This window comes from Apis mellifera, linkage group LG7 (assembly GCF_003254395.2).
Source record: "Apis mellifera strain DH4 linkage group LG7, Amel_HAv3.1, whole genome shotgun sequence".
NCBI lineage: Eukaryota > Metazoa > Arthropoda > Insecta > Hymenoptera > Apidae > Apis > Apis mellifera.
In genome coordinates, this window is record NC_037644.1 from 1,798,837 (window position 1) to 1,825,134 (window position 26,298).

General features: G+C 34.7%; 2 protein-coding genes across 7 annotated transcripts in view; one reads left to right on the forward strand and one right to left on the reverse strand.

Moving 5' to 3' along the window:
• LOC411234 (aryl hydrocarbon receptor nuclear translocator homolog) overlaps positions 1-15,424 on the reverse strand; it is a 46,960-nt gene extending 31,536 nt beyond the window's left edge. For 2 of the 5 annotated variants that reach the window (XM_394708.7, XM_006558797.3), the window contains exons 1-2: positions 15,215-15,424; positions 14,465-14,519 (exon numbers count right to left, since the gene is read on the reverse strand). In XM_394708.7, coding sequence (XP_394708.4) covers positions 14,465-14,519; positions 15,215-15,251 — 92 coding nt within the window. In that variant the 5' untranslated portion in view covers positions 15,252-15,424. Of the gene's footprint in view, positions 1-9,051; positions 9,567-14,464; positions 14,520-15,214 lie in introns of those variants that run through there. The other 3 variants (XM_006558795.3, XM_006558794.2, XM_006558796.3) reach the window with 3 other exon arrangements.
• A 500-nt stretch (positions 15,425-15,924) lies between these two features.
• Positions 15,925-25,355, forward strand: Nipped-B (nipped-B protein). 2 transcript variants are annotated; one of them, NM_001256034.1, is given in 3 exon segments: positions 15,949-16,361; positions 16,467-16,567; positions 17,620-25,074. In NM_001256034.1, a coding segment is annotated over 1 exon segment (6,618 nt). In that variant the 5' UTR covers positions 15,949-16,361; positions 16,467-16,567; positions 17,620-17,978; the 3' UTR covers positions 24,597-25,074.
• Positions 25,356-26,298: the final 943 nt, after the last annotated feature.

A 26,298-nucleotide genomic window follows, 5' to 3' on the forward strand; every position in this document is an offset into this window, starting at 1 on the left:
GAGAGCAAAGCTATTGGCGGGCCCGTGGAATGGGCCCGGGAGGCGGTCCATCGCTCTCCGACTCTGGGACTCTTATCCGCTCTCCGCCGACCTTATTGGTCACCGCCTCCCTCCGATCGTTCCTACCGACCCTCTTCTTGCACGCCGCTTCTTGCACCGAGTTTTCCAAACGATTCCACGCGGACGCGGACGTTTCGGCCGCCTCCGCGTGGTTGGTTCGACGACTTGGAAAAGTTCAACCTTCCAGGGACACGGTTGGACGGCACTCGGTGTCGATTCCAAGCTATCTTTTCTCGAATATTTATTCAGGATTTGGATTTGACTCGACTCGATGAAGGGGATGATTCGAAAGCGTTCATCTTTTCAGAATTGTATTTCGATATTTTGCGATTTTTAATTTAATCTGTGATTTGTAAAATTTCCATCTCGTTCTTCGATTATTTTCTTTGTGAGAGAAATACGGAATTTCATCTAATCACCTATTAATTCTCTTTCTTCCTCCTCCTTTTCTTCGTTAATCATCATCTCTTCCAGGGTTAAATAAAAATCGGGTACGATCCCAAAAATTCCTCTCTCGGAATATATTCTTCACATTCGATCGGACGAAAACCGCCTCGATACCTGTTGCTCCCCCCGTTCCGGAGCAAAAACCCACCTCACCCTCGGCGGATTCAATGAACCGATTCTCTCGCGCCTCTTTTCACCTCGTTCCCAAAACGAGACGAGCAAAACGAAACCGGCCACCAATCTTTTCTTTTTCTTTTTTTCACGCGATAAAACCTGGCCCGGCAAAAATAGACCAATTTATCTCGATCGTTTCGGTTCGTTAATTGCGAAACAGTTTCGAGGAACGACGAAGATCGTGCGTACACCGTGCAAATGGAATTATATGAGAGAGAGAGAGAGAGAGAGAGAGAGAGAGAGAGAGAGAGAGAGAGAGAGAGAGAGAGAGAGAGAAGAAAAGGAGGGAAAGAAAAATCGAGGGGGTGGATATTCGTGGAGAACGGAATGGCCGAATTTCACGGTAGAGCGAGGAGAGAAGGAGGAAGGAGGAGGGGGGTGATTCTCACGGCTGAGGAAACTCTTATTGGGAGGGGTTTGCCTCGAGCGGAAAGTCACGCGACCAAAACGCGAAAAGGAAGAGGAAATAAGAGAGGGAGATCCGGTTAATTGCCGGTCAAACGTTTGCCACCCCCTCCGCTGTTCACGCACCGTGTAAACTCTGCTCGATCGGCTACTCTCTCTCTCTCCTCCCTCCCCCTGTAATTTCATTTTTTCCTCCCTTCCCCTCCTCCCTCTTCCTTTACCAGTTATTACACGCTCGTTTAAGAACGATTACGCCACTTTTAGAGAGCGTTTAGTTGGAAAACTTTTTCTCTCTCTCTCTTTTTTGTAATTAATGGACGATTTTTCGGATTTTTACTTTTTAACGTTTTAATTGGACGTTGCTCCGTGATACGTGCTGTTGAATGTTGGATCCTGCTTCTTTATTTTAATTCCGTCGTAAAATGTGTTGATGAAAGATATAGTAAATACGACATCCTTTATCTTTCTTTTGAACGTAATAAAAAGAAGGAAGGGAAAAGTAATCTTCGTTCATTCGTTCGATCTCAACTTTTTAATTTAATTAATATACTTCAAAAGTAATAATAAACTAATCCAATTCAAATTGATAACTTTGTTCCATATTAGAATCGAGCATTTTTTTGTTACATTCTCAGATAAGCTTCGTTCAAGATTCAAAATTAAATCGTCCGATCACCTATAGTTTCCACTTTTTGATTCGAATGAAAAATTTTCAAATAAAAAAAAAAAAAAAAAAAAAAAAAAAACTCCAACGGGGAGAAAAAGTTTCGTTATCGGTGGAGTTCTCCCCTTAAATAGCGCACAGGAAACACACCAAGCTGCGCCAATGACAGCCGCCGAGCTGTCCGCTCCTAATGCCAGCTTAACGTGGTACGCGTCGACCAAACAAAACCCGGTGTGCTCGCGGAATTCGTCACGTAGAGGAGATTTGCAGCCGTTTGTGAATTCATGAGGCCGATTACCAGATCATTATGTTACATAACCCTCCCCCCTCCCCCGGCTACGAACAATTTTTCACCTCGACCACCCGTTTTTTTCCGTGATTCTACGGGTCGGGGGATGTAATTATTCGTGGTTAAGCGAGCTGCGCCTCCAGAATTATGGAGAATCGTATTATACGAGAGGAGCGTCTCAAATTCGTTATTCCTTTTTTTATTACGTCTTTTTAAAAATCGATAAAATTAACGGAAAGTAGAAAATTGATCGATTCTCCATAAAGAGATTGGCGATATTTAATCGAGTCGTTTCGAAGAAATATAAACGAGTCAATTATTAAATATTTTAATTTCTCTCGTACAGAAAGGGGATTTAAATTATTCTTTCCAAAATTACGACAAGTGAGTCATCAAATTAAAGAAATTACAATATCACAAGATGATATCTACATCGAATTAATATTACCATAAATTAATTTTAATCGCGGGAATTAAAAAAAGTTTGCTCGAAATATATTCTTGGTTTTCAATATTTTTGTTTCGTATATATATAAATAAATTTGTGCAGTGCAACAACTCCTCCTCTCCAGGAGGAGTCGTTGAACCGGATGGGCAAGACGACGAGGAAAGTGTGTTTCGAGATTGTTTCGGTCGTGCTTATTATTTTCGTTCATAATTAAGTGCTTATTAGTAACGCTCGCTAAACGCAGCGTGTAATGCATATTTATGTCATATACACGCGTGTATATCGACACGCACATTCACACTGGAGCCTCGTCCAGCAAAATCAACGTATTAGAAACATAATGATTATCCGTGTTCAATGCTCGTTAATTGAAATACCAAACGGCGACTTCTCGTTAACCATCAATCGAAGGAAATTTCATTTAATGGTTTAATCCAACGACTATCATTCCCGTCTCGGATTTTCAATTTGCTTTAGATTTATTGCTTTTTCAATTAAAAGTGAAGATTGATTCGTGAAAAAAATATCTGTTATATACACTTTTACACGATTCCTTCCTTCTTCCTTTTTCTAATCTCTAATAATTAAGAATATTTACAGGCCATTATCGAAAGGGAGGGGGAGGTGTATAAAGCTTCTTCAACAAAAATTGAATTTTCATCGAAAATTTTTGTCTTATTTCTTGTATTTGTTTATTATATTTATACTTTTGTTGAAATTAAGAAAGATGCAAAGATCGATAAAAATCTTTCGATTTTCCTGTTCCACGAACTCTTTCCATGTCTAAATAAGAATCTGACTAAGAGATGACCCAGTTAACAGATTAAAACGGTCATTAATTAGTGGGCCAAAGAAGAGCAGTAATGTAACGCGGAAAAAAGAAAAGGAGAAACGAATCACGATCCGTGGAAATCGAAATGGTTGTTGCTATCCCTCCGCCGGGGCACTCAATACGATCATCTCGTAAAAACCAACCAGATCGACTGTTACGTTGACTTCGAAAAGATTCGTTCGTGGCACGAACAACCTTAAAGGGGTTCACACACACGACCAACAATACTGTCGATGATATTCGTTGAAAATATCGATAATTAAAGACTGGAGATTTTTATGCATAATATATTAAAAAAAATATATGTTAAATTGTGTAATATGAACAATTTTATCCATGAATATTGTCAGAATATTAATATATTCGTGGAGGTTAAAAACAAATACAAAAGTTGGAAAAGAAAAAGTTTGCATTGGATGAAGAGAGATGAATCATTCTATCTCTGTCCAATTATTGAAAGAACTATTTGCATAAAAATGCTAGGTCTATTGATAACACGTTAAGCTTTTCCTTATCTAGTCTCATTTTTAACAACCATATTATTTAATAAAGTACAGTTTCTTCTTATAACAATTCACGGAGGCTAAAAACAAATATTCAAGTTGGAAAAGAAAATAATGAATCATTTTATCTCTGTCCAATTATTGAAAAAATTATTTGCATAAAAATGTTAGGTCTATTGATAACACGTTAAGCTTTCCCTTATCTAATCTCATTTTTAACATGTTGTTTAATAAACAGTTTCTTCTTACAACAATTCGTGAAGGTTAAAAACAATAAAATATTCAAGTTGGAAAAAAAAATATCTTTTGTTATCTATTGTGAACAAAATTTAAGTTTGCATTGGATGAAGAGAGATGATAGGAATCATTCTATCTCTGTCCAATTATTGAAAGAATTACAGCATTTGCAAAAAAATTCCTTTTCCTTATCTTAGTCTCATTTTTAACAACCATGTTATTTAATAAACAGATTCTTACAACAATTATTTCCTTAAAAATATTAAATTGTATTTATCTATTACACAAACTTTTTATCTATTGACAAAATATTATCTTATTCGATAATCACATTATTATCGCGTGTGCGAGCCCCTTAAGAATGTTGAGAAGGAGCAGGAGTTGACAAGAATAAGAGAGAGAGGAAGAAAAAAGAGAAGAGATGGAAGAAGAAGAAGAAGTCGATCGAGCGTGACTCGTCCGGATTCGACGAAAGTGAGAATAAACCGGCGAGGATAATGGGAAGACGAGCAGTGGAGGAAAAACCGCGTAGAGGATTGCGGAGGTGGATGGTGGAAACGGGGAAAAAACACGAGTGTATCACCGGGAACGGCCGTGCCGCCCTTTCGATAGATCGAGTTTTTTACGCTATCCTTACTCTTTCTCGCTCGCAAGAATTTTTACGATCCTTCCTCATCGTGGGATCATAAACTCTTCCCTTTTTTTCATCTCTCCGAGTTTTCGTTTTGAAAAAGTTTCTTACCGATCGAGCGACTCTTCTCTTTTTTCATCTCTCGTTTTGAAAAAGTTTGGATTCAGAAATTGGAACGAAGATGGATTCTCTGGATAATTTATTATTCGATATTTAAGAGATTAAGTGGGAAAATTATTGAAAATCGCAGTATTTAATTCGATTCCTTTGAGATTCTCGTGAATATTTGTATATTTGTTAAATTCTTCTTCTCGATCTTTGAAAATAATTCGATTTCCTTCTTACCGATCGAGCGACTCTTCCCTCTTTTCATCTCTCGTTTTCGTTTTGAAAAAGTTTGGATTGAGAAATTGGAAAGAAGGATTCTTTAATAATTTATTATTCGATATTTAAGAAATTAAGTGAGAAAATTATTGGAAATCGCAGTATTTGAGATTCTCGTGTAATAATATATTTGTTAAATTCTTCTTCTCGATTTCCTTCTTACCGATCGAGCGACTCTTTTCTTTTTTCATCTCTCGTTTTCGTTTTGAAAAAGTTTGGATTCAAAAATTGGAACGAAGAAGAATTCTCTAATAATTTATTATTCGATATTTACGAGATTAAGTGGGAAAATTATTGAAAATCGCACTATTCGACTCGAATAATACATTTGTTAAATTCTTCATCTCGATTTTTGAAAATAATTCCATTTCCTTCTTACCGATCGAGCGAGTAATTTCTTCTTCTCTCGTTTTTCCTCCTCCCATCCTCTTTTTCTTTTTCCAATTTCTAATTTCTTTGGAAAAAGAGTTTTTATTTAGAATTAAACTTAGATGAAAGGTAAAAGAAGAATTCGTAGAAACGAATATAACGCAAGAACACGATACATACAGTGTCGATTGAAAAACAGTCACGCAATAAACATTATAACTTCGTGTCGGTATCGGGGCCGAAGTATGAGGAAGTCGTACGCACAATCGTTTTTCAATCCTTTTGTATACATATATAATGAAGTCCAACGATGGTTACGCAAGACATTGTACAATAATGAAGCAATTTACTTCCGTCAAAACATGACATTATTTATAAATTCGTCCCGTCAACGTGTTTTGGATTTCACTGGAAAAAGTTGCCGATCTTTTAATAACAATTTGCACACCGAGCAACACCGGGTGACCAGCAACATTCTAATGAATCGAAACGCGAATGGATTGGATGAAAATTCGTTCTTAATATTCTATTTCTTTTTTTTTCTTACTTAAAAATAAGGAAAGATCATCGAGAAAAGATTACAATCTTGATTAAATCTTGGAATGCTTGTATTCATAACACGTTTTTCACGAATTTATTTTTATTCTTCGTTAAAATTGATAAGAAAATTAATTTCTTTTTAAAATTATTTCTTTTTTTTTAAATCATGAAAAATCAAAAATCTTCTTTTTCTTAAATCCTCAAGTAATATAATTTTCCAGAAATATACTCGAATCGAATATATTATTCTCAACGAATCTCTAAAAACGCCTACTAATTAGTACAAGAAAAAAAATAAAAATAGAAAAATTATGAAAAAAGGAGGAGAAATAATAACAATAACTGAAATAGAAATACAGAAATATAAGTACCAACATTGTACGCTTTCGAACCCGCTATCGGGCCCATGATATCCGCGTTTCCGTTCACGTGGTAGCGGTAAAGCGGTTTTACGATGGTCCACGTTGTTTTTACGCGGGTTTCACCGATAATCCGGCTATCTCGATTCAAAGACAGCATAACCGCTACCATTTCCGACCAATCGTCGCGCTGGGCGAAAATTATTGCCGATACGGTGGGATTGTTTTGTCATTGATAACACGATACGTGATAAATTTCATGGAGAACTTGACATGCTATTTCGACGATCGTCGCCTATCAAAAGTTCACTCCGTCGATTAAAAACTACTCCTTTCGATCGTCCCTCACCTTGCCTTCCCTTATCTCCACTCCATTGTTCTTTCCTTCGCCGATTTATTTAAAATTTATCATCATCGAGATAACGATCGATGATGTCGTGCAAGCCGGAGCAAGGCTTTTTTACAACATCGTTGGAATTTTGATCGATTTTTGATATAAGAGATATAAGATTTGAATCGAACTTGAAGAGATTCCGGGGAAGAAAAAGATTTTTTGAGGAAAAATTGACGGATGGATGTGCAAGTTCAATGGAATATTGAGATTAGAAATATATTTTTTTAATATATTTAATATTCCTTGTTTACTGATATGGTAATTTGAGAAAATTTTAAAGTATCTAGAAAGAAAGATAATTTTTTTACTTGTTCTACTTATTCTAATTAAAATTCTTCACAAATTTATTGAATTTATCGAAGACAAATATATACAACTTTCGAAATTTCTAACTTGATTAAAATTTTGCGATCAATAAAATAATACACGCGAATCAAACAAGCAAAAAATTTCTTCCTCTTACCAATCTCTCATTTTTAAAAATTCATCTCGATCCAATATATATTCCTTCTCTTTCGATTTCATATCAACAAGCTAGAAATCTATAGAAATCTTTTATTTTCTATTGTCTATGTAAAACATTAGATTCGAATGTTTCTTCAACGTGGATAAACGAATTGGAATTCCAAGCAGCGGAATCTATTCGCCTTTTTAAAAACACGTTGCAACAAATTTGTTGTGCATTCAAGCGCACAAACAATCTTCCTGTCGCCTATCAATTTTCAAACGGACGAATATCGATCGAAAGGAGGGGGATCGCTTCAACCCGTTCCCTTCTTGGATTAAATATCGAGGAAGAAGAAGAAGAAGAAATTCCGAAACGGTTACCGCGCAAAGTTTCCCCCGCGGGCTATTGATTTAAGGGAATAGCGAATCCATGACCGCTAACACACGCTTCGGCTCTCTCAATTTCAATAAGCAATTGCGAGAACAATCGGTCACGATCCCAACTCGAAACTAGACCGAACTAGACGGCGCAGCCTAGCCTCGAATTCTTTCACCTCTCCCCCCTACCCCTTTTATTTTTATTCTATTCTCTTCTTCTTTCTTTCGTTCGAGTCTCGTTAACAATAACGCAGAACAGTTATTTATGCAATTTGGAAATATTGTAACGAACGGTTGAACGTGTTGTTGTTTTCTTTCTTCTCTTTGAGATAAATGGGGAACGAGTTATTAAACGAGTGGAATGATCTTTGGAATTATACGGATTTGCGAGGAGAGAAATCGATTTTAAATTTCTGAATGAAGTTCTGAATTTTAAGGGAGATTTAAAAATTGGAATTTTAAAATAGGCGAGTGAATTTGAGAAGATTTGAGAAGAATAAGATGGTTGAATTGTTGAAAGTAGTTTAAGAAATAATAAGAAAATATGATTTAAAATATTTAGCAATATGAAATAAATCTTCTTCTTCTTATAAATCTTCGATTAATAATAAAATGTTAAAGATTGAAGAATTTTAATAGGCGAGTCATGAATTGGAACAGATAATGGAAGTGATTCATATGACTCTTGTAATACAATGAGCCCTCTTTGTTTGAGAGTGAAATATGTATGATGAAGCTCTTTCTTCTTAAAAAAGCCGCGGCGTTTTTGATCTTTTTCAACACTGCATCTTCCAAATCATAAGGAAGACTACATCAACGTAATTATAAGCATATAGGTCAAGAATTCACTTGGCCATCTTTTTGTGCTAATTATAACTATTCTCTATCGATTACTCTCAACTTTTTCCTTCTGAAAATGCGACTCCTGTTTCAGAAACACATTTTCCCATCAAACCATAACATTTTTACGGTTTCCAACCGAAATTAAATAATTTTTAAATACCAACTCCACTTGTTCATAAGAATAAAATTGAACACCACAAACTGGAGTGATGCAAATCTTCCATAAGATCTTTAAAAACCTCTTATTCTACTCAATATTACTAATTCATTCCTCAGCTCAAATTTCTATTATTTATTTCAGTTGCAACAGCTGAATATTAATTTTCCAAATTTCCTCCTGCATAAAAAAGAAAAACCATTCAAAGAATCATCATTCCTCGCATAAGAAAATCCATGCTTCTCCATTCATATCAAATCATTATAATACCTTCTCTTAAAATTTCCAATATACATTTATATTCCATCCACAAATCCATGTATAATAAACGTGTATAAATCTCTAATCTCTTTCCTCTAAAGAGGAATAATCCCCACGCGATTTTTCGTCTCCGCTTCATCCTCGAAAGAATCACAAACATAAAAGAAGATACGTTAAAAAAGAAGAAGAAGAAGAAGAAGAAGAAGAAAAGATAATATACGCAATTTACCTCCGTCTTTTGGATTGTTGCGCCTCTCCTGCATGGGTCTGCTGCATGTGATGGGGCGATAAGTTGGTCCCGTAAGTGAGCAGCTGATTTCCGGCGCTTGGGCAGGCCGGTGGGGGCGGCGGGGGTGGCAGTTGGTAGCCGACGGACGTGGCGGAGGGTATGTAATGCGACGGGCCCGCTCCTGGGCCCAAACCCACTCCATACCCACCGCTACCCGTGCCACCCCCGTACATACCGCTACCACCCGGATACTCTATTTTGTCGGCTATTTTGCCACTTTGATCAAGGGGGAAAATTAATATAATAAACGGCAGAGTTTTTCGATTCGCGTGACTCGGTGGACTCAAGCGTTCATCCTGGAGATCAAGTTGGAGAATGAAGTATTTATTATTGTTCTTGTTAACAAGTGTTATTGCAGAATGTTGCTTGAAGATTTCAACATAAATTTCCACAAAAGAAACGTTGATTCCTTGTTTTATTTCTATTATTATTGTGCTTTGAAATTTTGTTCAATCTATATAGCATTTCTTTCTTTCTTTTATTGTTGATATTGGAATTTTAAAATATTTCTTGAAGAGAGAAATCGTTTCTTATTTTATTTCTTGTTAACAAGTGTTATTGTGTATAAAGCAGAATGTTCCTTGAAGGTTTCAACATAAATTTCCAGAGAAGAAACGTTGATTCCTTGTTTTATTTCTATTATTGGATGTGCTTTGAGATTTTGTTCAATCTATATAGCATTTCTTTCTCTCTTTTGTTGTTGGTATTGGAATTTTGAAATATTTCTTGAAGAAAGAAATAGTTTCTTGTTTTCTTCCTATTATTATTGGGTGTGCTTTGAGATTTTGAATCTATATACCATTTCTTTCTCTCTTTAGTTGTTGATATTGGAATATTTCTTGAAGGAAGAAATCGTTTCTTGTTTTATTTCTTATTAACAAGTATTATTGTGTATAAAGCAGGATGTTTCTTGAAGATTTCAACATAAATTTCCACAGAAGAAACGTTGATTGCTTGTTTTATTTCTATTATTATTGATACTTTGAGATTTTGTTGAATCTATATAGCATTTCTTTCTCTCTTTAGTTGTTGATATTGGAATTTTGAAATATTTCTTGAAGGGAGAAATGGTTTCTGGATAATTGTACCTAGAGAGTTCATTGAAATCTGTTCATCTTCGTTTTTCGTTTTAATCATACAATAGTAAGAATTAAATTATTCATTATTCCCAAATCGGTTCATCATCCTGTTGCCTCTAATCTTAAAAAGAGATTCTACGTGGTTAAGTTTAAAATAAACTTTTCTCCATTCCTCTGGTTATCGCGAAATCTCGAACCACGGAAGATGGCTCGTAGATTGCACAGCAAGTGTCCTCTAGGGTATTACCTAGATCTCCTTGGTTCCACTATTCTTTTCTAAAACCGATACCGAGTTCAACCACTGTTCGACATCATTCCTCTCTCGTCTCACTCCCTTGAACGAATTTTTCTTTTCCCATAATTCATTCCTTTTTATATCTTCGAATGCACAACTCTTGATATATTTTACACAGGCAATTTGCTATCAACGTTCCATGATTTTATTTCACGATTCCACGCATTAAATTCGATAACTAAATATTTAAGGATCGAATCGTCCAAGTTCGTGTCATTCGATTTCAAAAGATCTTCGATACTTATGAAGAAATGGAGTCTTTTTGCCAGATATCCCCAGTGAATATTCTCTCCACAGATCCAAGGAATTGACTACAACTCGTTCATCTTTGCTCCAATCATGCTACCACGAAAACTTCGAGTTTCTTATCTCTTGATTCGTTTTCTCGAAATTTTCTGATAAACGATCGGTTCTGTGATAAAATTTGAGTTCTTTCAATGCTATTCTTATCTCCAATGCCACGAGAGTTTTCCCCCTTCTTTTTGTTGCTTAATAGTCTTTTAATTATATTTGTATCGATCGAATAATCCGAAATTTCCACTCTCAGGCAACGAATATTTTAACGAATAAATATAAGTTCCATGAAAGTTTTGATCAAAACTTAATTTCCAGCGTGATTAATCGTGATCGATACCGGCAATTCTGATACCATTTTGAAAATCGCACACACGATGCAACATTTTCATCGACTAACTCGAACCCATTACTCTGTGAACGATATTAAAACACACAGAGTTTCGTCCAAGATGATTCTCGTTCCTGGCTCCATCAGAGAAGATCATCGATCGATTTCCCTCCTCCCAGTTTCGAGGCAAAAATCGAACTTCTTCTCACAAGAATTTTATTTTCCAATAAAGATGAGGCAACAAAGTCTTCTTATTTAAAAATTTAATTTATTCTTCAATTGCCTCAACTCTTACTACTCGCTCAAGATACAAAATTCGAGTCTCGTCCAAGTGTTCCGTCAACTCCATCTGAGACGAGCAAAATACAAATCTTGCCACAAACTTTTATCACTTCTTAATATCCAAAAAAAGAAAAATTACCAAATCCAAAAATTTATTTATTTATATAAAAATACTTTTACTCCCTCTCTAAAATCAGTCTCTCTCACTTGATTAAAATCCTATCACCGACGAAACTTTTATCACCATCGCACTTTTTCCTCTCGTAAAATTTCCATCCATGGTTACCTAGAGGCCGATAATTATCCCCAACACCCATGGATAGAACAAGGATCAACCGAGAAGTTTTCGAGGATACGCCACGGCACGTGCGCGATCGTGCACCGCGGCGGCGGTGCTCCAAACAAGATAGATAGAGACGGATAGATATATAGAGAGAAAGAGAGGGAAATGATGGATCGATGGGTTCGATCGTGATCTATCGGTAGGATTTCGGCCACGTGAAACGGAGAGGAAACGGTACAACGTTGCGCGGAAACACGTTTACGTGGACGGACGGATGGGTCGACGACTAGTCACCACCCACAACTCGCCAGTGACTGATTCCACCATAGCCGCATAATGTGCCGCTGTGCTATACCCCGGTAAGGACTATCACTTCTCCCACCAGAGAGCCCACGGAGAACACAGCCACTGTGTAAAGCATGACTTTTAACCGGGATGCATTCGTCCTCGTTCAGCACGTTACACGCTCGTGAGGGGGACAGGAACAGGATCGAGGGGGGGAATTTTGCTCGGTGACTCAGGTGGAGGATGAACAGGAGGAGGGAATCCGATTCGTGGCCCAAGATCGAACGGTTTCGAACGGATTTTGTTTTTAAGAGATTATTAAGGGGGAGATTATTTCGAACGAAAATCTGCCGGATTTTTTTTTTTTTTAAAAGTCTCTTTTATTTCTTTCTGGAGAAGATCTATGATTCTTGTGGAGAGTTTTTTTTACGGGCACTGTTTCGCGAGAGAGAAAGTAGATCTGAAAGATTCTTTCTTTGAATTCCTTTCTTTTGAAGAAAGAGACATAATGTTCTTCTTTCTCGGAAGTTTGTTGAGTAGAATTTTTTTGTTTTTCGTTTTTATGCAGTCTTCTTAAGCAGAAATTTCTTTGATGTTTGTGATTCTTTAAATTTTTTTTGTACAAGATTCTTCATTATTGCGGAAAATTGAGGATTTTTGAATAGATTTCTATTGAATTTATTGTAATTTTTAACAAATCAGGGATGTGTCTTTTAATTTGAGATTTTTCATTAAATTTTCATATAAACTTTTGTTCGAACTACAAAAGTTTCTTTTTATATCAATTTATTACATTAAATTATTATAATTTTGATGAATATTGATATTTAATTTATTAGAAAAATAAATAGTATCATAAAATTTAATCAAAAAAGCGCTTGCTTTTATTAATAAATGAAAATTTAATTTCCTTCTCCAATCTGAAAGAAACGATAACAACGTCTTAATCGAAAATTTACTTTGTCTATTGTGTTACCTATTAGACAGATGAAACGACTTATTAGATTAAAATGAGACAAACTAATGAGAGCCATCGAAGGAAGTAAGTTATTACATCGAATCGTTGGTGTAGTTATCGTTTCAGATAATGTATATTTTATGTAATAGACATTTATATAATATGTGTATTATTTTTTATACGTGATTTAAGCAGTATTATATTTTTATTTTCTTTATATAATACTTCCTTTTATCAGAGAAGCATAACAAACTTAATATAAATATAAACAAATCAATATGAAATTCTTTTTATCAAAACATCTATCATTTGTAACGATTTCTTAAGTTCCTTTCTCGTGCAAAAGATTTTTAACATAATAAAATTATTCTCATTCAAGGATTTTGTGATAAAAATATCACAAGAATTAAAAATGTTAAATGAATTATTAAGAATAATATTAAAGAAATATCAAGAAGAGAAGAATTTTAAGATTTTTTTTTTTAAATATTTTCTATCTCTTTTAAAAAGATTTTGGAAATTTAGAAGAAATATTTAAAAGAAGAATTACAAGATCATTAAAATTTCTAAGGATACCAGAAAAAAGAAATTTAAGATTGTTATTGTAATAATACTTGTTTTAAATAACTATATAATGTTACTAAATATAATATTACTAAATACGTTATACCATAATGATAAATATAATTCTAAATATTATTATTAATAAAATTCCACTTATATTACATGATAGCCCATTCATCTTTAAACATTTGCTACTTCGATCAAGAACAAACTTATCTCATAATCGTTTATAGGCGATTAACGTGCAAATTCTATTTCAAGGAGCCATCCACCAAGATATCGTATAACATTCAAGAATCGTACAACGTACATTTACAAGGTAAAAGTATGCAACGCTTACGATAACAAAATGTTTCTGACGCGATGTCGCAATCGCTGGTGTAAAGGAATATTAGCGAACATCGACGACTCAGAAGTCACCTACCATTGTTAGACATCGTAATCTGGCTCATTGTCACCACTATATCGTTTCTTGGAATCGTGTTAATCGAGAACTTAAAACTTAAAACTTAAAACTTGCTCTGGTTTATTATACACGATTAGTAAAATATTATACATCATTGTATAAATAATGATATCCATAACAAAATTTCATTGCAAAATATTTTTTATTTATTTTTTTTATTTGTTTTTACTTCTTACTATTCTTAAAAATACTATTCTAAAAAAAAGGGCAAAAATTTGATTAATAATATTTGATTAAATTGAATAATATATAAAAATATTTGAAAAATTATTTTAAAAATTTTTATATAATTAAATTTGGAAAAAACTTAATTCTATCAAATGAATCAAACGTAAAAGATAACGTGAACGTTTGAATGACAAATTTGATTATATTTTATATTTAAAAATGAAAATTTTCAATTAATATTTAGAAAATTTGATTAATTTAAAAAAATATACATATAAAATAATTTAAATAATTTAATAGTTTAATTGTTGTAATCATAATAAATAAAAAAACAATTTTAAAACTTACCCAACATGTGACATGCTTGCACCACGCTTCTGCGTCATCTTGCTCGGGTCACTCCCTGAAAAAATTATAAATAGTAAAGATCAGGTTATAGAATTTAATATTTATAAAAACTTCTAATACTCGTTATTATCAAACATAATAAATTGAATATAATAAATATGATAATTCTATTGCTATATGAATATATTGAAAACATATTTATATATTCATTATAAATATTATTAAACATGTTTGTTATTTTCTATTTTGACACTCTATCATTAAAATGAATTATAGTTACCATATTCATATAATATCTATAAATTTCAATATTATATTCAACATAAATTAAAAGAATTGTAAAAACTTTCATTTCTTTTTAATTATACTTATTTTTTACATCAAAACTGTACATGAATCTTTATACATACTCTTAAATCAAAATCATTACTTAAACATAGAATCAACGAAATAGGAGTTCATACTACATTAAAGTAATGAATTTATATGTTAAATACGATAAGTCACATAGAAAATAATTTACATTTTATGATAGAAAAGCGTCCTACTTAAGGAAAGATACAATGATGTTCTAAAATTTGTTCGAAAATCATTTGTTTAAAATTTTCTAAAATTTTTCAAACTTGGAAACTTGTTTTTGTTCACAAAAGAAAATAATTTTTTTAAAAGTTTTTAGTAAAATAGTATTATATACATTAAATTGATTAAAATGAGAAAATACTTTCAATGTCAAACAACTTCGATACATACCTGGTATGGAATGGGCGATCGTGGATACAGTAAACATTCGGTTAAGAAATGTCGTTTGAGAACAATAATTGAGTCTATTAATACTTATCGACACTAAGTGAGTAAATTGAAACGGTAATTAATTGGAAAATATCTTTTTAAACGTTAATTACCGAAATGTTGTACAATTAAAGTGGTCTTAGTGGCGCCACCTACGAGCATTTTTATTGCATCATCGAATATGTTGTTGAAACATAGTATCGAAAGTCGGTTTTAAAATCTATGACGGATATTACCAACTGTTTTTTACGCGACAATTTAATAAAATGAAACAAAATGTAATCAAAAGATTATAATTGAATATAGTTATACGTATATTAAATTCGTAGAATAATTTTAACTCGTAGAATAAATTTATTTAAATATTTTATAAATAATAATTATAATGTAGAATTTAATAAAAATAAATAAATAAATCATTTTCTATATGAAATATGTTTGTTAATTGATTATTGTAAAAATTGTATGTATTGAAATATTATTATTAAGTAACGATTCTGATTAAGCATTATGGTAAAAAGTTCATTATAATAAATATTAATATTTAGAAATATTATTATTTATAAATATCTAATAATATCTACCATCAATTGCATCGCTCTCATGCGAACGGTTTAGTGTAATTCGAAATAAGACGCCGTAGCGCCGGTATACCTGTATCTAGCCTGTATCTACTACGCAACTTCCGCTAACTCGCTGCTGAGCAAAATGGACGCCTTTGTGTCTGTTTTCCTCGTATTCATACTATAAATACTGTTTTCCCCGCGATGCACCACCTTTGACATGGCGATGTTTACACGGTACCGTGAAAAATGTAAGTGAAAATCGTGCTGTGCCGCAAATCAAAGTGCATTCCTCGGTGATCGACGAGAAAACGCATCCAACCAAATAGGCCAGAACACGGATGACAATTGAGTGAATATCTTTCACGACGAAAACTTTTTCGAACAAACTCGCACGAACGGGGTCGCTATTTTGGTAGACGTGTAAATATCGACGGTTTATACGCGTCGAACGACACGGGGATCTTGGATATCGATACACCTCCCGCCAAAATTCCATTCACTGCTTGCATTCTGCAGTATAAATAATCGTTGTACATAACTAGGTAAGGCAATTGACACAAAACCTTAACCGAACTTTGTTTTCGTTTATTAAATGACATACAATCATCGCAGTTATCATCATTGACTTTAATAATTCTCTTATTTAGCGGAATTGTGTTCATTTGGGAGGTTTCCAGCCTGTAGCATCCTCCTTAAAGCCATGTTATCATATGTATAATGTTGGATGGTATATACTCGACAACTGGAGGTAATAATAACAATATTGTGTGATGCTAGTGATTTAATCATTGAATTTTAAATAAATATTTTCTGTAAACTTCTTTGAGTGACACGAATAATCAAAATCATTGAAAGAAATATGGTTTGTATAGAAAAAAAATGACATTTTAGTTTTATATTCGTTGTGACATTCGTGGAACGGTTTTCATTGGAATCTTATGAGGATATTTTTTAATGTACTCTATTTAATATGTTAGTGATATTATTGAGGATATTTGTGAAAAATATAAAAATAATTGTTTTAAATAATTGCTAATAATTACAAATGATTTAATAATATTTTTATTATATTATTTTTATTGTATACCTATATATATATGTATACATTTACACACATATATATATATGTATATATATAGATATACATATATGTATATACATATACATATAATATACATACATGTATATATATACATGCATATGTATATATATATATATATATATATGCATATGTATATATATATGCATAACTAGAATATATTATAATTTTTATAATTGCTATGAATGAAATTACATTATGCAGTATATATAATAGCAATATATTGTAATTTTATAAAATTTGGAACAATATCTTTTTAAATTTTTTAAAATTTTCGTTTAAAAAATTATTTGGAGTTACTCTAACCTTTACAAAGAGATTAATATTTCTTATTGATATTTATCATATTTAAGTATATAATGCAATAATTATGTTATATTTTTTATTTAAATTGATTTTTTTTATCAATTTTATAAAATATAATGTTTGTAAAATATATTTATCTTAAATTAATCATCTATCATAAAAGTATGTCACTAACTTGACATTACATAAATGTGTACTAATTTTATTTTAAATAATGAATTTTTTTTTAATATATATTTAAAAAATTAAAATATTAATAATTTTTTTATTTATTATTTATACTTAAATATTAAAATAATCTCTCAATATCTCTGAATAGAATTTTAAATTTTATGCATATAAGATATGAAAAATTAATAGTTTGAATGTCATATTTGTTATTATATTTGTTTCAGGTCAAGAAATTAATTCTAAAAATGGACCGTTTATTGGAGGATCCACGTGCTTCATCAAAATTTGGTTGATAATTTCTAGTGCATCATGGGAACTTAAAAGAGACATTGTTAAGTTCCCAATATATGCCTTAGTGGTAGTGTTCTTTAACAAGCGTTAGATACAATTCTGTTCATCAGTGAAATATATCCTATGTCGGAATGCCTTGAAAATACGAGTGTAGAGATTTTAACAATGATTTCTTTAAGCATTCGTGGTAACAGTGCATTTAGATATGTTCTGTTGATTTATATTTATCATATACTGTGAATAAGACTTTTTATAATATGTCAGTGCAGTGTTTGTTACGTTGGATAATTCTATGAACCTCAGAGTACATGTAAGGACACTGGACCTAATTTTAATAATATTTTTTGTCCAGGCTGTAATGCCAGAACAAGTCAAATTCAAGATGAACGGGGTTATACCGAGTGTGCCAATCACAACTCTCGCTGGTATTGCGAGTCTTACTGACTTGTTACCTGAAATGCCCCTGCCAACACCGCTGCCTCAGACTTTAACTAACAAGTCCCTTTTATTTCATCCAAGAGTGGCAGAGGAAGCACAAATATTACTAAGTGTTCGAAATGAAAACTTAGTGCCCCAATTAATATTATCTTTATCTCAAACCTCATCTGATCATATTGAATTAAAAGATAATTATGCAAATACAGAACAGCCTATGGAAACCGAGCAAAATACTCCTGAATTACTTAAGGCAATTTTGCAAATAAATCCGCATGTGTTTAAGGGGCCTCAATATAATTCACCAAGAAATTGGACCCAAGGCACACCTATGATGCACACCAATCAATCATCCGCTAATTATGGACGATTTTCACCATCCTATTCAAGTTCTTCAGGGTCAAGACAAACGCCTCAAGGTAGTCCAGCTCATCCTGCTGCTGCTAGAACAGTACTACCACCGCCTACTGGTATAAATCCTCTACCCAATATGACCCCACAACCAAATATGTATTCTCCGGCACATATGAGTTCTCCTGGTACGCCGCTAACAACTCTTGGTAACGTAACACCACAACACCATAATATGGCTGGTATGACACCTCAACATATGCATATGGCATCTCCTATGCGTGCTAATATACCTTTACAACAACATCAACCTGTTAATATTCAGCAAAATATGTATGATCCTATGATGAATCAACAAGTACATCATCCATTAGGAAATCATCAACCAATGGAGATGGAAAGTACAGTACAAGAAAATCAACAATTTTTACTCGATCCAGTAACAGGTCTTCCCGACATCGATATACCGATTGAAAATATCGAAGCGAAACAAAGTATAGATAATGCGACGCAACATCTTTTATCTGCGACGCAAACCACATCTTATCCAAGTATGGATACCAGTCCTATAATCAATCCGTTGAATACTACGCCAACAACGATGATACAACACCAGCAAAACAATAATTCAGAAAAAGGAATGAAAATGCCTGCTCCTTTGCCAGAGAAATTAAAAGAACCGATCGTCATGTTAGATAGATTATCATTAGCAGATCAAGCTTTAATGCAGAAGAGTATAGCCGCATTTGCTGAAAAATCGCCAAGTCGAGCTGCAAAAATGGGGATTTCTAATCGCGAGGATATAAAGTCCGAGTCGGAAAGCGAGGAAGAAATAGGTAAAAATAACAAATATTTCAAAGCGCGTGCAAAAGAACGCCAAGTCCAAAGAGAGAAAGAAAAAGCTGAGAGGAAAAAAAGTGAAGATAAAAGTCGTAGACGAAGAAGGGTATTGGATGACGACGAGGAAGATGATAAAAAGGAACCTCTTACACCCTCGAAACCAAAAATCAGAAAGATTGAAAAGAAACTCGTTCCTGTTTTAGCTAAACTCAGTGTGGAAGAATTAATGGAAACCAATACGTATCAACGTTTTAACACAACCATAGAAACGATATTCGAAAATACAGAAGATGTGGCAACCAATGCTGAATTAGAAGATGATGGTGATGTGCCTCCAGAATTGTTAATTCCTAAATATCAATTACATGATTTATGTACAGAAGCAGCCAAGCTGAAGGCATTAGGAGCAATGGAATCGATTCCGGCAGATAGATTGGTTAGATTATTAAACATTTTAGAGAAGAATATTCGGGACGGAGCTAAGGTATCTCCGCTGGCGGATCCGGATGATGACGTCGATGAGAGTCGATTATGGACGCAATTAGCTATGGAACGAGTACAGCGTGCAGTGGATGCCTCTTTAATTGCATTACATATTATGACGTCCAGTAATATGCCAAAAATGGTCTACTTGGAAGATGTGATCGACAGAATAGTCCTTTTCATGAAGTTTCAGTTACAAAATACTATTTATCCTTCGTTTGATCCAGTATACAAAATAGACACAAAAAACAAGACTGACAATTATAATTCTAGTGGTCGTAAGAAAAGGGGTCATATGAAAGAAGTCAGAGAGAAAAGTATCCTTCAGGTTTATAATAAAATGCACGAATTAGTTGGTCTTCTTGCTGAATTATTAAATATTCAAGTTCTAACCGACACTAGTGTTTTACACGCCTCCACGTTAGGCGTTGCACCATTTTTCGTTGAATCTGTTAGCGATCTTCAATTGAGCGCTTTGAAACTGGTCACAGTAATATTTACTAAATACGAGAAGCATAGGAGATTACTGTTAGATGATATTTTGGCGTCTATAGCTCGACTTCCTAGTAGCAAAAGAAGCCTTAGGACTTACAGGTTAAATTCTGAAGATCATATACAAATGTTAACAGCTTTGGTTTTACAGCTAATTCAATGTGTTGTTGTATTATCGGACAATATAATCCCTCAACAGAAGAAGTCGCAAGACGAAGAGGAGAAGAAAGAAGAGAAAAAGACCAGTTACGTTGATGCTGATGTCTTGATCATAAATAAATACGAGACTGCTACGAGAATAGCGGGAAATTTTTTAACAGTGTTCCTGAACAAGTGCGGCAGCAAAGGTGAAGAGATTGATTACAGGCCACTGTTCGAGAATTTCGTTCAAGATTTATTGGCCACTGTCAATAAACCAGAATGGCCAGCGGCTGAGTTGCTCCTCAGTCTACTTGGAAATTTGTTAGTAGGTCATTTTTCTAACAAAAGTTCTGATATGGCTCTCAGAGTGGCCTCTATCGACTACCTAGGCGTTGTAGCGGCCAGATTGAGGAAAGATGCGGTTAGTTCTCAATGCAAATTGTCCACCATCGATCAGATTATTAAGGACATCAAAATCGAGCAGCAGAAAGATTCTGATTATGATCAGGTAAAGGATAAAGAAATAATAGGTTTGAACGAAGACGAGGAGCGGACGGTTTTTTTACAGAAGGTACTTCTCGATTATTTGGCGGTGAATGGAACCAAGGATTCCGCTTTAGGCTATGCCCGCCATTTCTATTTGGCACAATGGTACAGAGATTGTGCCGTGGAGAAATCTAGGGTCGGTCAAACGAAGAACAGCCCGAGTAAGAAGATGCACAAGAAAAAGGTGAAAAAGAAGAATAAACATCACGCCAGCGACCAAGACTCGGAATCGGAGTTGGATGAACAGGATGCGGACGAAAACGACAATAACGAACAGAAGAACTCGGAAGCGTACAGAATCATTGAGGAGAAGAAGAAGTATATTATAAGTAGAATAAGGCCGTACAGCACTGGCACGAAACCGGATATACTTCAGACTTATATTGATTACAATTCGGCGGAACTGATATCGCAATATCTCGCCTCGAAGAGGCCGTTTTCGCAGAGTTTCGATCGGTACCTGAAACAGATACTGCACGTGCTCACAGAATCGTCTATCGCGATCAGGACGAAGGCAATGAAATGCCTGACGATGATCGTTGAAGCGGATCCGAGTGTGTTGGCGCGGGTAGATATGCAATTGGGTGTGAAACATTCGTTTTTAGATCACGCGACGTCGGTCCGCGAGGCGGCTGTTGATCTAGTAGGAAAATTTGTACTAAGTAGGCCCGAATTAATAGATAAATACTACGATATGCTGTCGGCTAGAATTCTAGATACTGGTGTTAGCGTACGTAAGCGCGTGATCAAAATTTTAAAGGATATCTGTATGGAGTGTCCTGACTTTCCTAAAATTCCTGAAATCTGCGTGAAGATGATCAGGCGGGTGAACGACGAGGAGGGTATTAGGAAATTGGTAATGGAAGTGTTTCAGAATATGTGGTTCACACCTGTCAGGGAACGGCCCACATTGGATTCCGAGTCGTTACTGAGAAAAGTAATGAACATCACGGACGTTGTGGCAGCTAGTAAAGATATGGGTTTGGAATGGTTCGAACAGCTGCTGGTTAGCTTGTTCAAGCCCAAAGAGGACAAAGACGATAGTACAAAGATGCAAACCGAGCCCCCAAAGGCATTATTAACGGCGTGTAAACAGATTGTTGACTGCTTGATTGAGAACGTTCTTCGATTGGAAGAGACGAATCTGGAAGAATCCGAAAAGACAGAGAAAAAGGGATCCTCTCAAAGATTAGTCGCTTGCTTGACAACTTTGTATTTGTTTGCGAAAATACGGCCACAATTGCTAGTCAATCACGCGATTACGTTACAACCTTATCTAAGCTTGAAATGTCAAACTCAGGGTGATTATCAGATCATCAGTAGCGTAGCACACACATTGGAATTGGTCGTACCGTTGATGGAACATCCTAGTGAGACTTTTTTAGCACAGTTGGAAGAAGATTCGGTAAAATTGATCCTTCAACACGATAGATCGGTTGTGGCTAGCTGTTTGTCCTGCTTAGGCTCTATAGTGAACAACGTAACCAGGAATTTTAAATTAATACGAGACTGTTTTAAAAAATATTATGGACATCTGACTGAGTACAAATCCTTTTACGAGAAAGATCCCACAAATCCTATGCTTTTAAAGTATCGACCATTTGTCAGGAGAGCATTGTTCACTGTTGGCTTGCTGCTGCGACACTTTAATTTTACCGATCCAGAAGTGATCGAGGGACTAGCAGAGAATATAAAAGATCAGGTATTTGAAACGTTGAACTATTTCGTACATCTGGATAACGATGATATCCGACACTTTACTTTATCTGCAATTGGATCTTTATGTATTCGTCATTATGAATTCATGTTACTTCCCGAGTTGAAAGAGTTGTATCATCATTTGCTTACGTCAGAGAATGCCTTAGTTCACATGAGGATTCAAGTATTGAACAATATCGAGGTATACTTGTTGGAAGAAGACAAGAGAATGATCAAACAGGACATGGAATGGGCGAAGATGTCCAAGCAAGAAAACTTGAAGGAAATGGGAGATGTTTCATCAGGGATGGCTAGTACTGTGATTCAGTTATATGTGAAAGAGATTTTAGAATCTTTTTTGCATGCAAACATCAGTGTACGTCATGCAGCATTGAAAGTGATCCAATTGATCCTAGCTCAAGGTTTGGTTCATCCGGTTCAAATAGTTCCCTATCTGATTTGCATGAGCACAGATTGCGAAAAAGTAGTCAGTCATAGCGCGGATAAGCAACTTCAAGACATCGAGAAGAAATATCCTGGTTTTATTCACATGAAATCCCAATTAGGTATCAAGCTTAGCTATCGATTGCAGAAGATTCTACAAACTGATATCACGGTGAGAGGAATGAGGGTCAAGGATGGCGAATTTCCTGGTGCGTTGAACGGTTTCCTTTATACCATCTTGAGGAACACGAAACAACAAAGAAGAGCAATAGTATTGTCTTTCTTAAAACAGTTTGACGAATCTGCGAAAACTAGTTTATCACAGATGCTCTACTTGGCCGACAATCTCGCTTACTTTACATATCAAGTGCAAGACGAGCCATTGTTTATCATTCATCATATTGATATTATTATTTCCATGTCCGGTACAAATCTTGTGCAGTCATTTAAGGAAGCATTACTACCAAAAGAAGGAAATTGTCAACTACAACAGCATCATCAGCAGCATCAACAACAACAACAACAACATCACCACCATCATCAACAACAACAACAGCAACAATACCATCAGCAACATCACCAACAAATTCACACATCTCTGGGACCGGATGGACAGCCACGACCAGAGCAATTATTGTCAGTATTGGAAGATGAAGAGGATGATGAAGAGGATGAGGAATCGTTACTGGCAAGGTTACCAGGAGACACTACGTTGCTGAGGGATTATATCACCGCCAGCCAAGGTTTTTTGTTGCTGCTCACTTTGAGGCAACACTTGAAAGATCTGTACGGTTTCTCTGACCAAAAAATTGGCCAGTATTCGCCGACAGAGGCAGCGAAGGTGTACGAGAAAGCTGTGAACCGTAAGAGTAACTTGCTGTTCAAACCAAAGGCAACCCTGCAAAGATTAAGGGAAGGCGTAAGTAACGTCGAACTTGATGCCGAGGGAAGGAAAAAATTAGTGAAGGAATATTTGGATTTCAAGCAATTAATGTTAAAATTTGATCTGGAAGAACCGGAGGAAGATGGAAACGAGGGTGACACGAGTGGCGGGGGTGGGAGCAAACAATCGATAGATGTTTCTAACAAAATGATGTCTGAATCGGACAATAAAATGGAAATCAGTGTGACGACCAATCCACAGATGGTAAATCAATATCAAGCCAATTTGAACTCGTCGATCGAGCATCCGAACAATTCGATAAACTCGATGCCTACCGGTGGTTCCATTCCGGTCACCATGCCTGTCCACAGATCACCGCCAGTTGCTGTGAACGCGGCGCCAGCATCGCAAATTGCATCACCACGTGTGCCCAAGCTGACGATACACGCGCATCATCCAGAGGGAGTGAAGGAACATCGTAAACACCGGGCGCACAAAACGGAAAAAGTGAAAAAGCATAAGAAGAAGAAGAGGAGAAGAATTTCCGACAGTAGCGAGAGCGGCGAGGACTACAGTGATCCTGACTTTTTAGTGTGAGTGCAGTGGTGTATCTCTGCGTCCGTTGTGTACATATTACATACTAATTACAAGAATTATAATAATAATAATAATAATAATACGATAATTGACGCGTGTTTCGCGTGGTTGATGTGCGTGCTGGTATGCGTGCGACGTTTACTTGGTGCGTTTTGTGTCGCTCGTGAGTGTAGGCGTTCCGTTTTCTCTTCTGTTTTTCTTTCTTTTTTGCGCAACGAAATTGGAAACAGAAGGAAGAGAAAGAAATATGGTATAGAATATATGACACTGATGTTATAGAGAGAATACCAGTGCCGGACGCTCTGAAATCGCGACGGACTTTATCGATCATGGAAATGGACTAAAATTTTTAGCGAAACTAAACAAAAAGGAAAAAAAAAAGGGGGAAAAGTTGATATGAATAAAAGCGATACTGATGTATAGAGGATGGTGGTGCTCTGTGGGAATGCGTGCGATTTTGTTTGCGATTAATTTGACTGGGAGGGAACGAGAGAGAGAGAGAGAGAGAGGGAGGGAGAGTGTGAGAGAAAGAAAGAATTTAGACGAATGAGAGATTTTAAATATCGATCGCCTCCAGGCGATCCCTTAATGTTATCTTGTTAACTAGGACACGTGGTGGATGCACGTCTAAAATTTCTCAGTCCATGTTATACTGTTCGAGATATGTCGATCTTCGAGACTAGAGTAAGGAACTTGGTTCAGAGACAAGAGCTGCACGATCGTCGCTTCTATCGTTCCATTTCTTTTTTTCTTCTTCGTGTATCGATGGAAAAAATTCCTTGCGGAAAATTTCTTTAATTCCATTTTTTTTTTTTTTTTTTGTCTTTTTCTCATCCCTTTTTTTCCCCCCGATTCTCAAAAAAAATCTGGATCAACGAGAATGAATTTTTTTCTTTTGTTTTCAAAAGATACTTATTCAACAATATAGGAAAATTAATACAATATAATATATATATATATATATATTTATAATATTTATACATATCTATATTTTTAAAAAAATATATATATATAATACATATTATAAATATAAATATACATAATATATATATATATTATATATATATATTATATATATAATAATACGTAATTATTTAATATAATTTTTTTTTTTAAATAAAGTTCGATAGAATTGAACTAGATCGATATATAGAATAAATCGAACCAAGTTTCAAATTAGGAGAGAACCAGTTTCAGACAGAGATCCCGAGTTGTAAAGTTTTCTTGGAATACATCACGTTTTATTCGAACGAACGAATTGTCAATGTAAATAATATTGAATAATAATAGTAAGATTGATACAAAATTTTAGTTTTCTTTTTACGGAAGCAAAAAAGAAAGAGATCAATTCGAATTCATTATTGAATGAAAAAGAATGAATTTAAAAGAAAAAAAATTGGTATTATATGTTTTCATTTTGAAAAAAAAAGTAGATAAAAAATCATTCTCAAAAACTCGGGAAAACAACGAGAAAAAGAGCCAATAGTAAAAGAAAAAGAAAAATTCCGAGAGAGAGAGAGAGAGAGAGAGAGAGAGAGAGAGAGAGAGAGAGAGAGAGGAAGAGAGAGAATGGAAACGCATAGAAGAGTGGATCCGTTTAGACTTGCTCCACAGTAATGTATAATAGACAAGTGTAGTTAAAAGAGATTAAAACAAGAAAAAAGAAACAAAATGAAAGAAAACAGAAACACATTGCCTATGC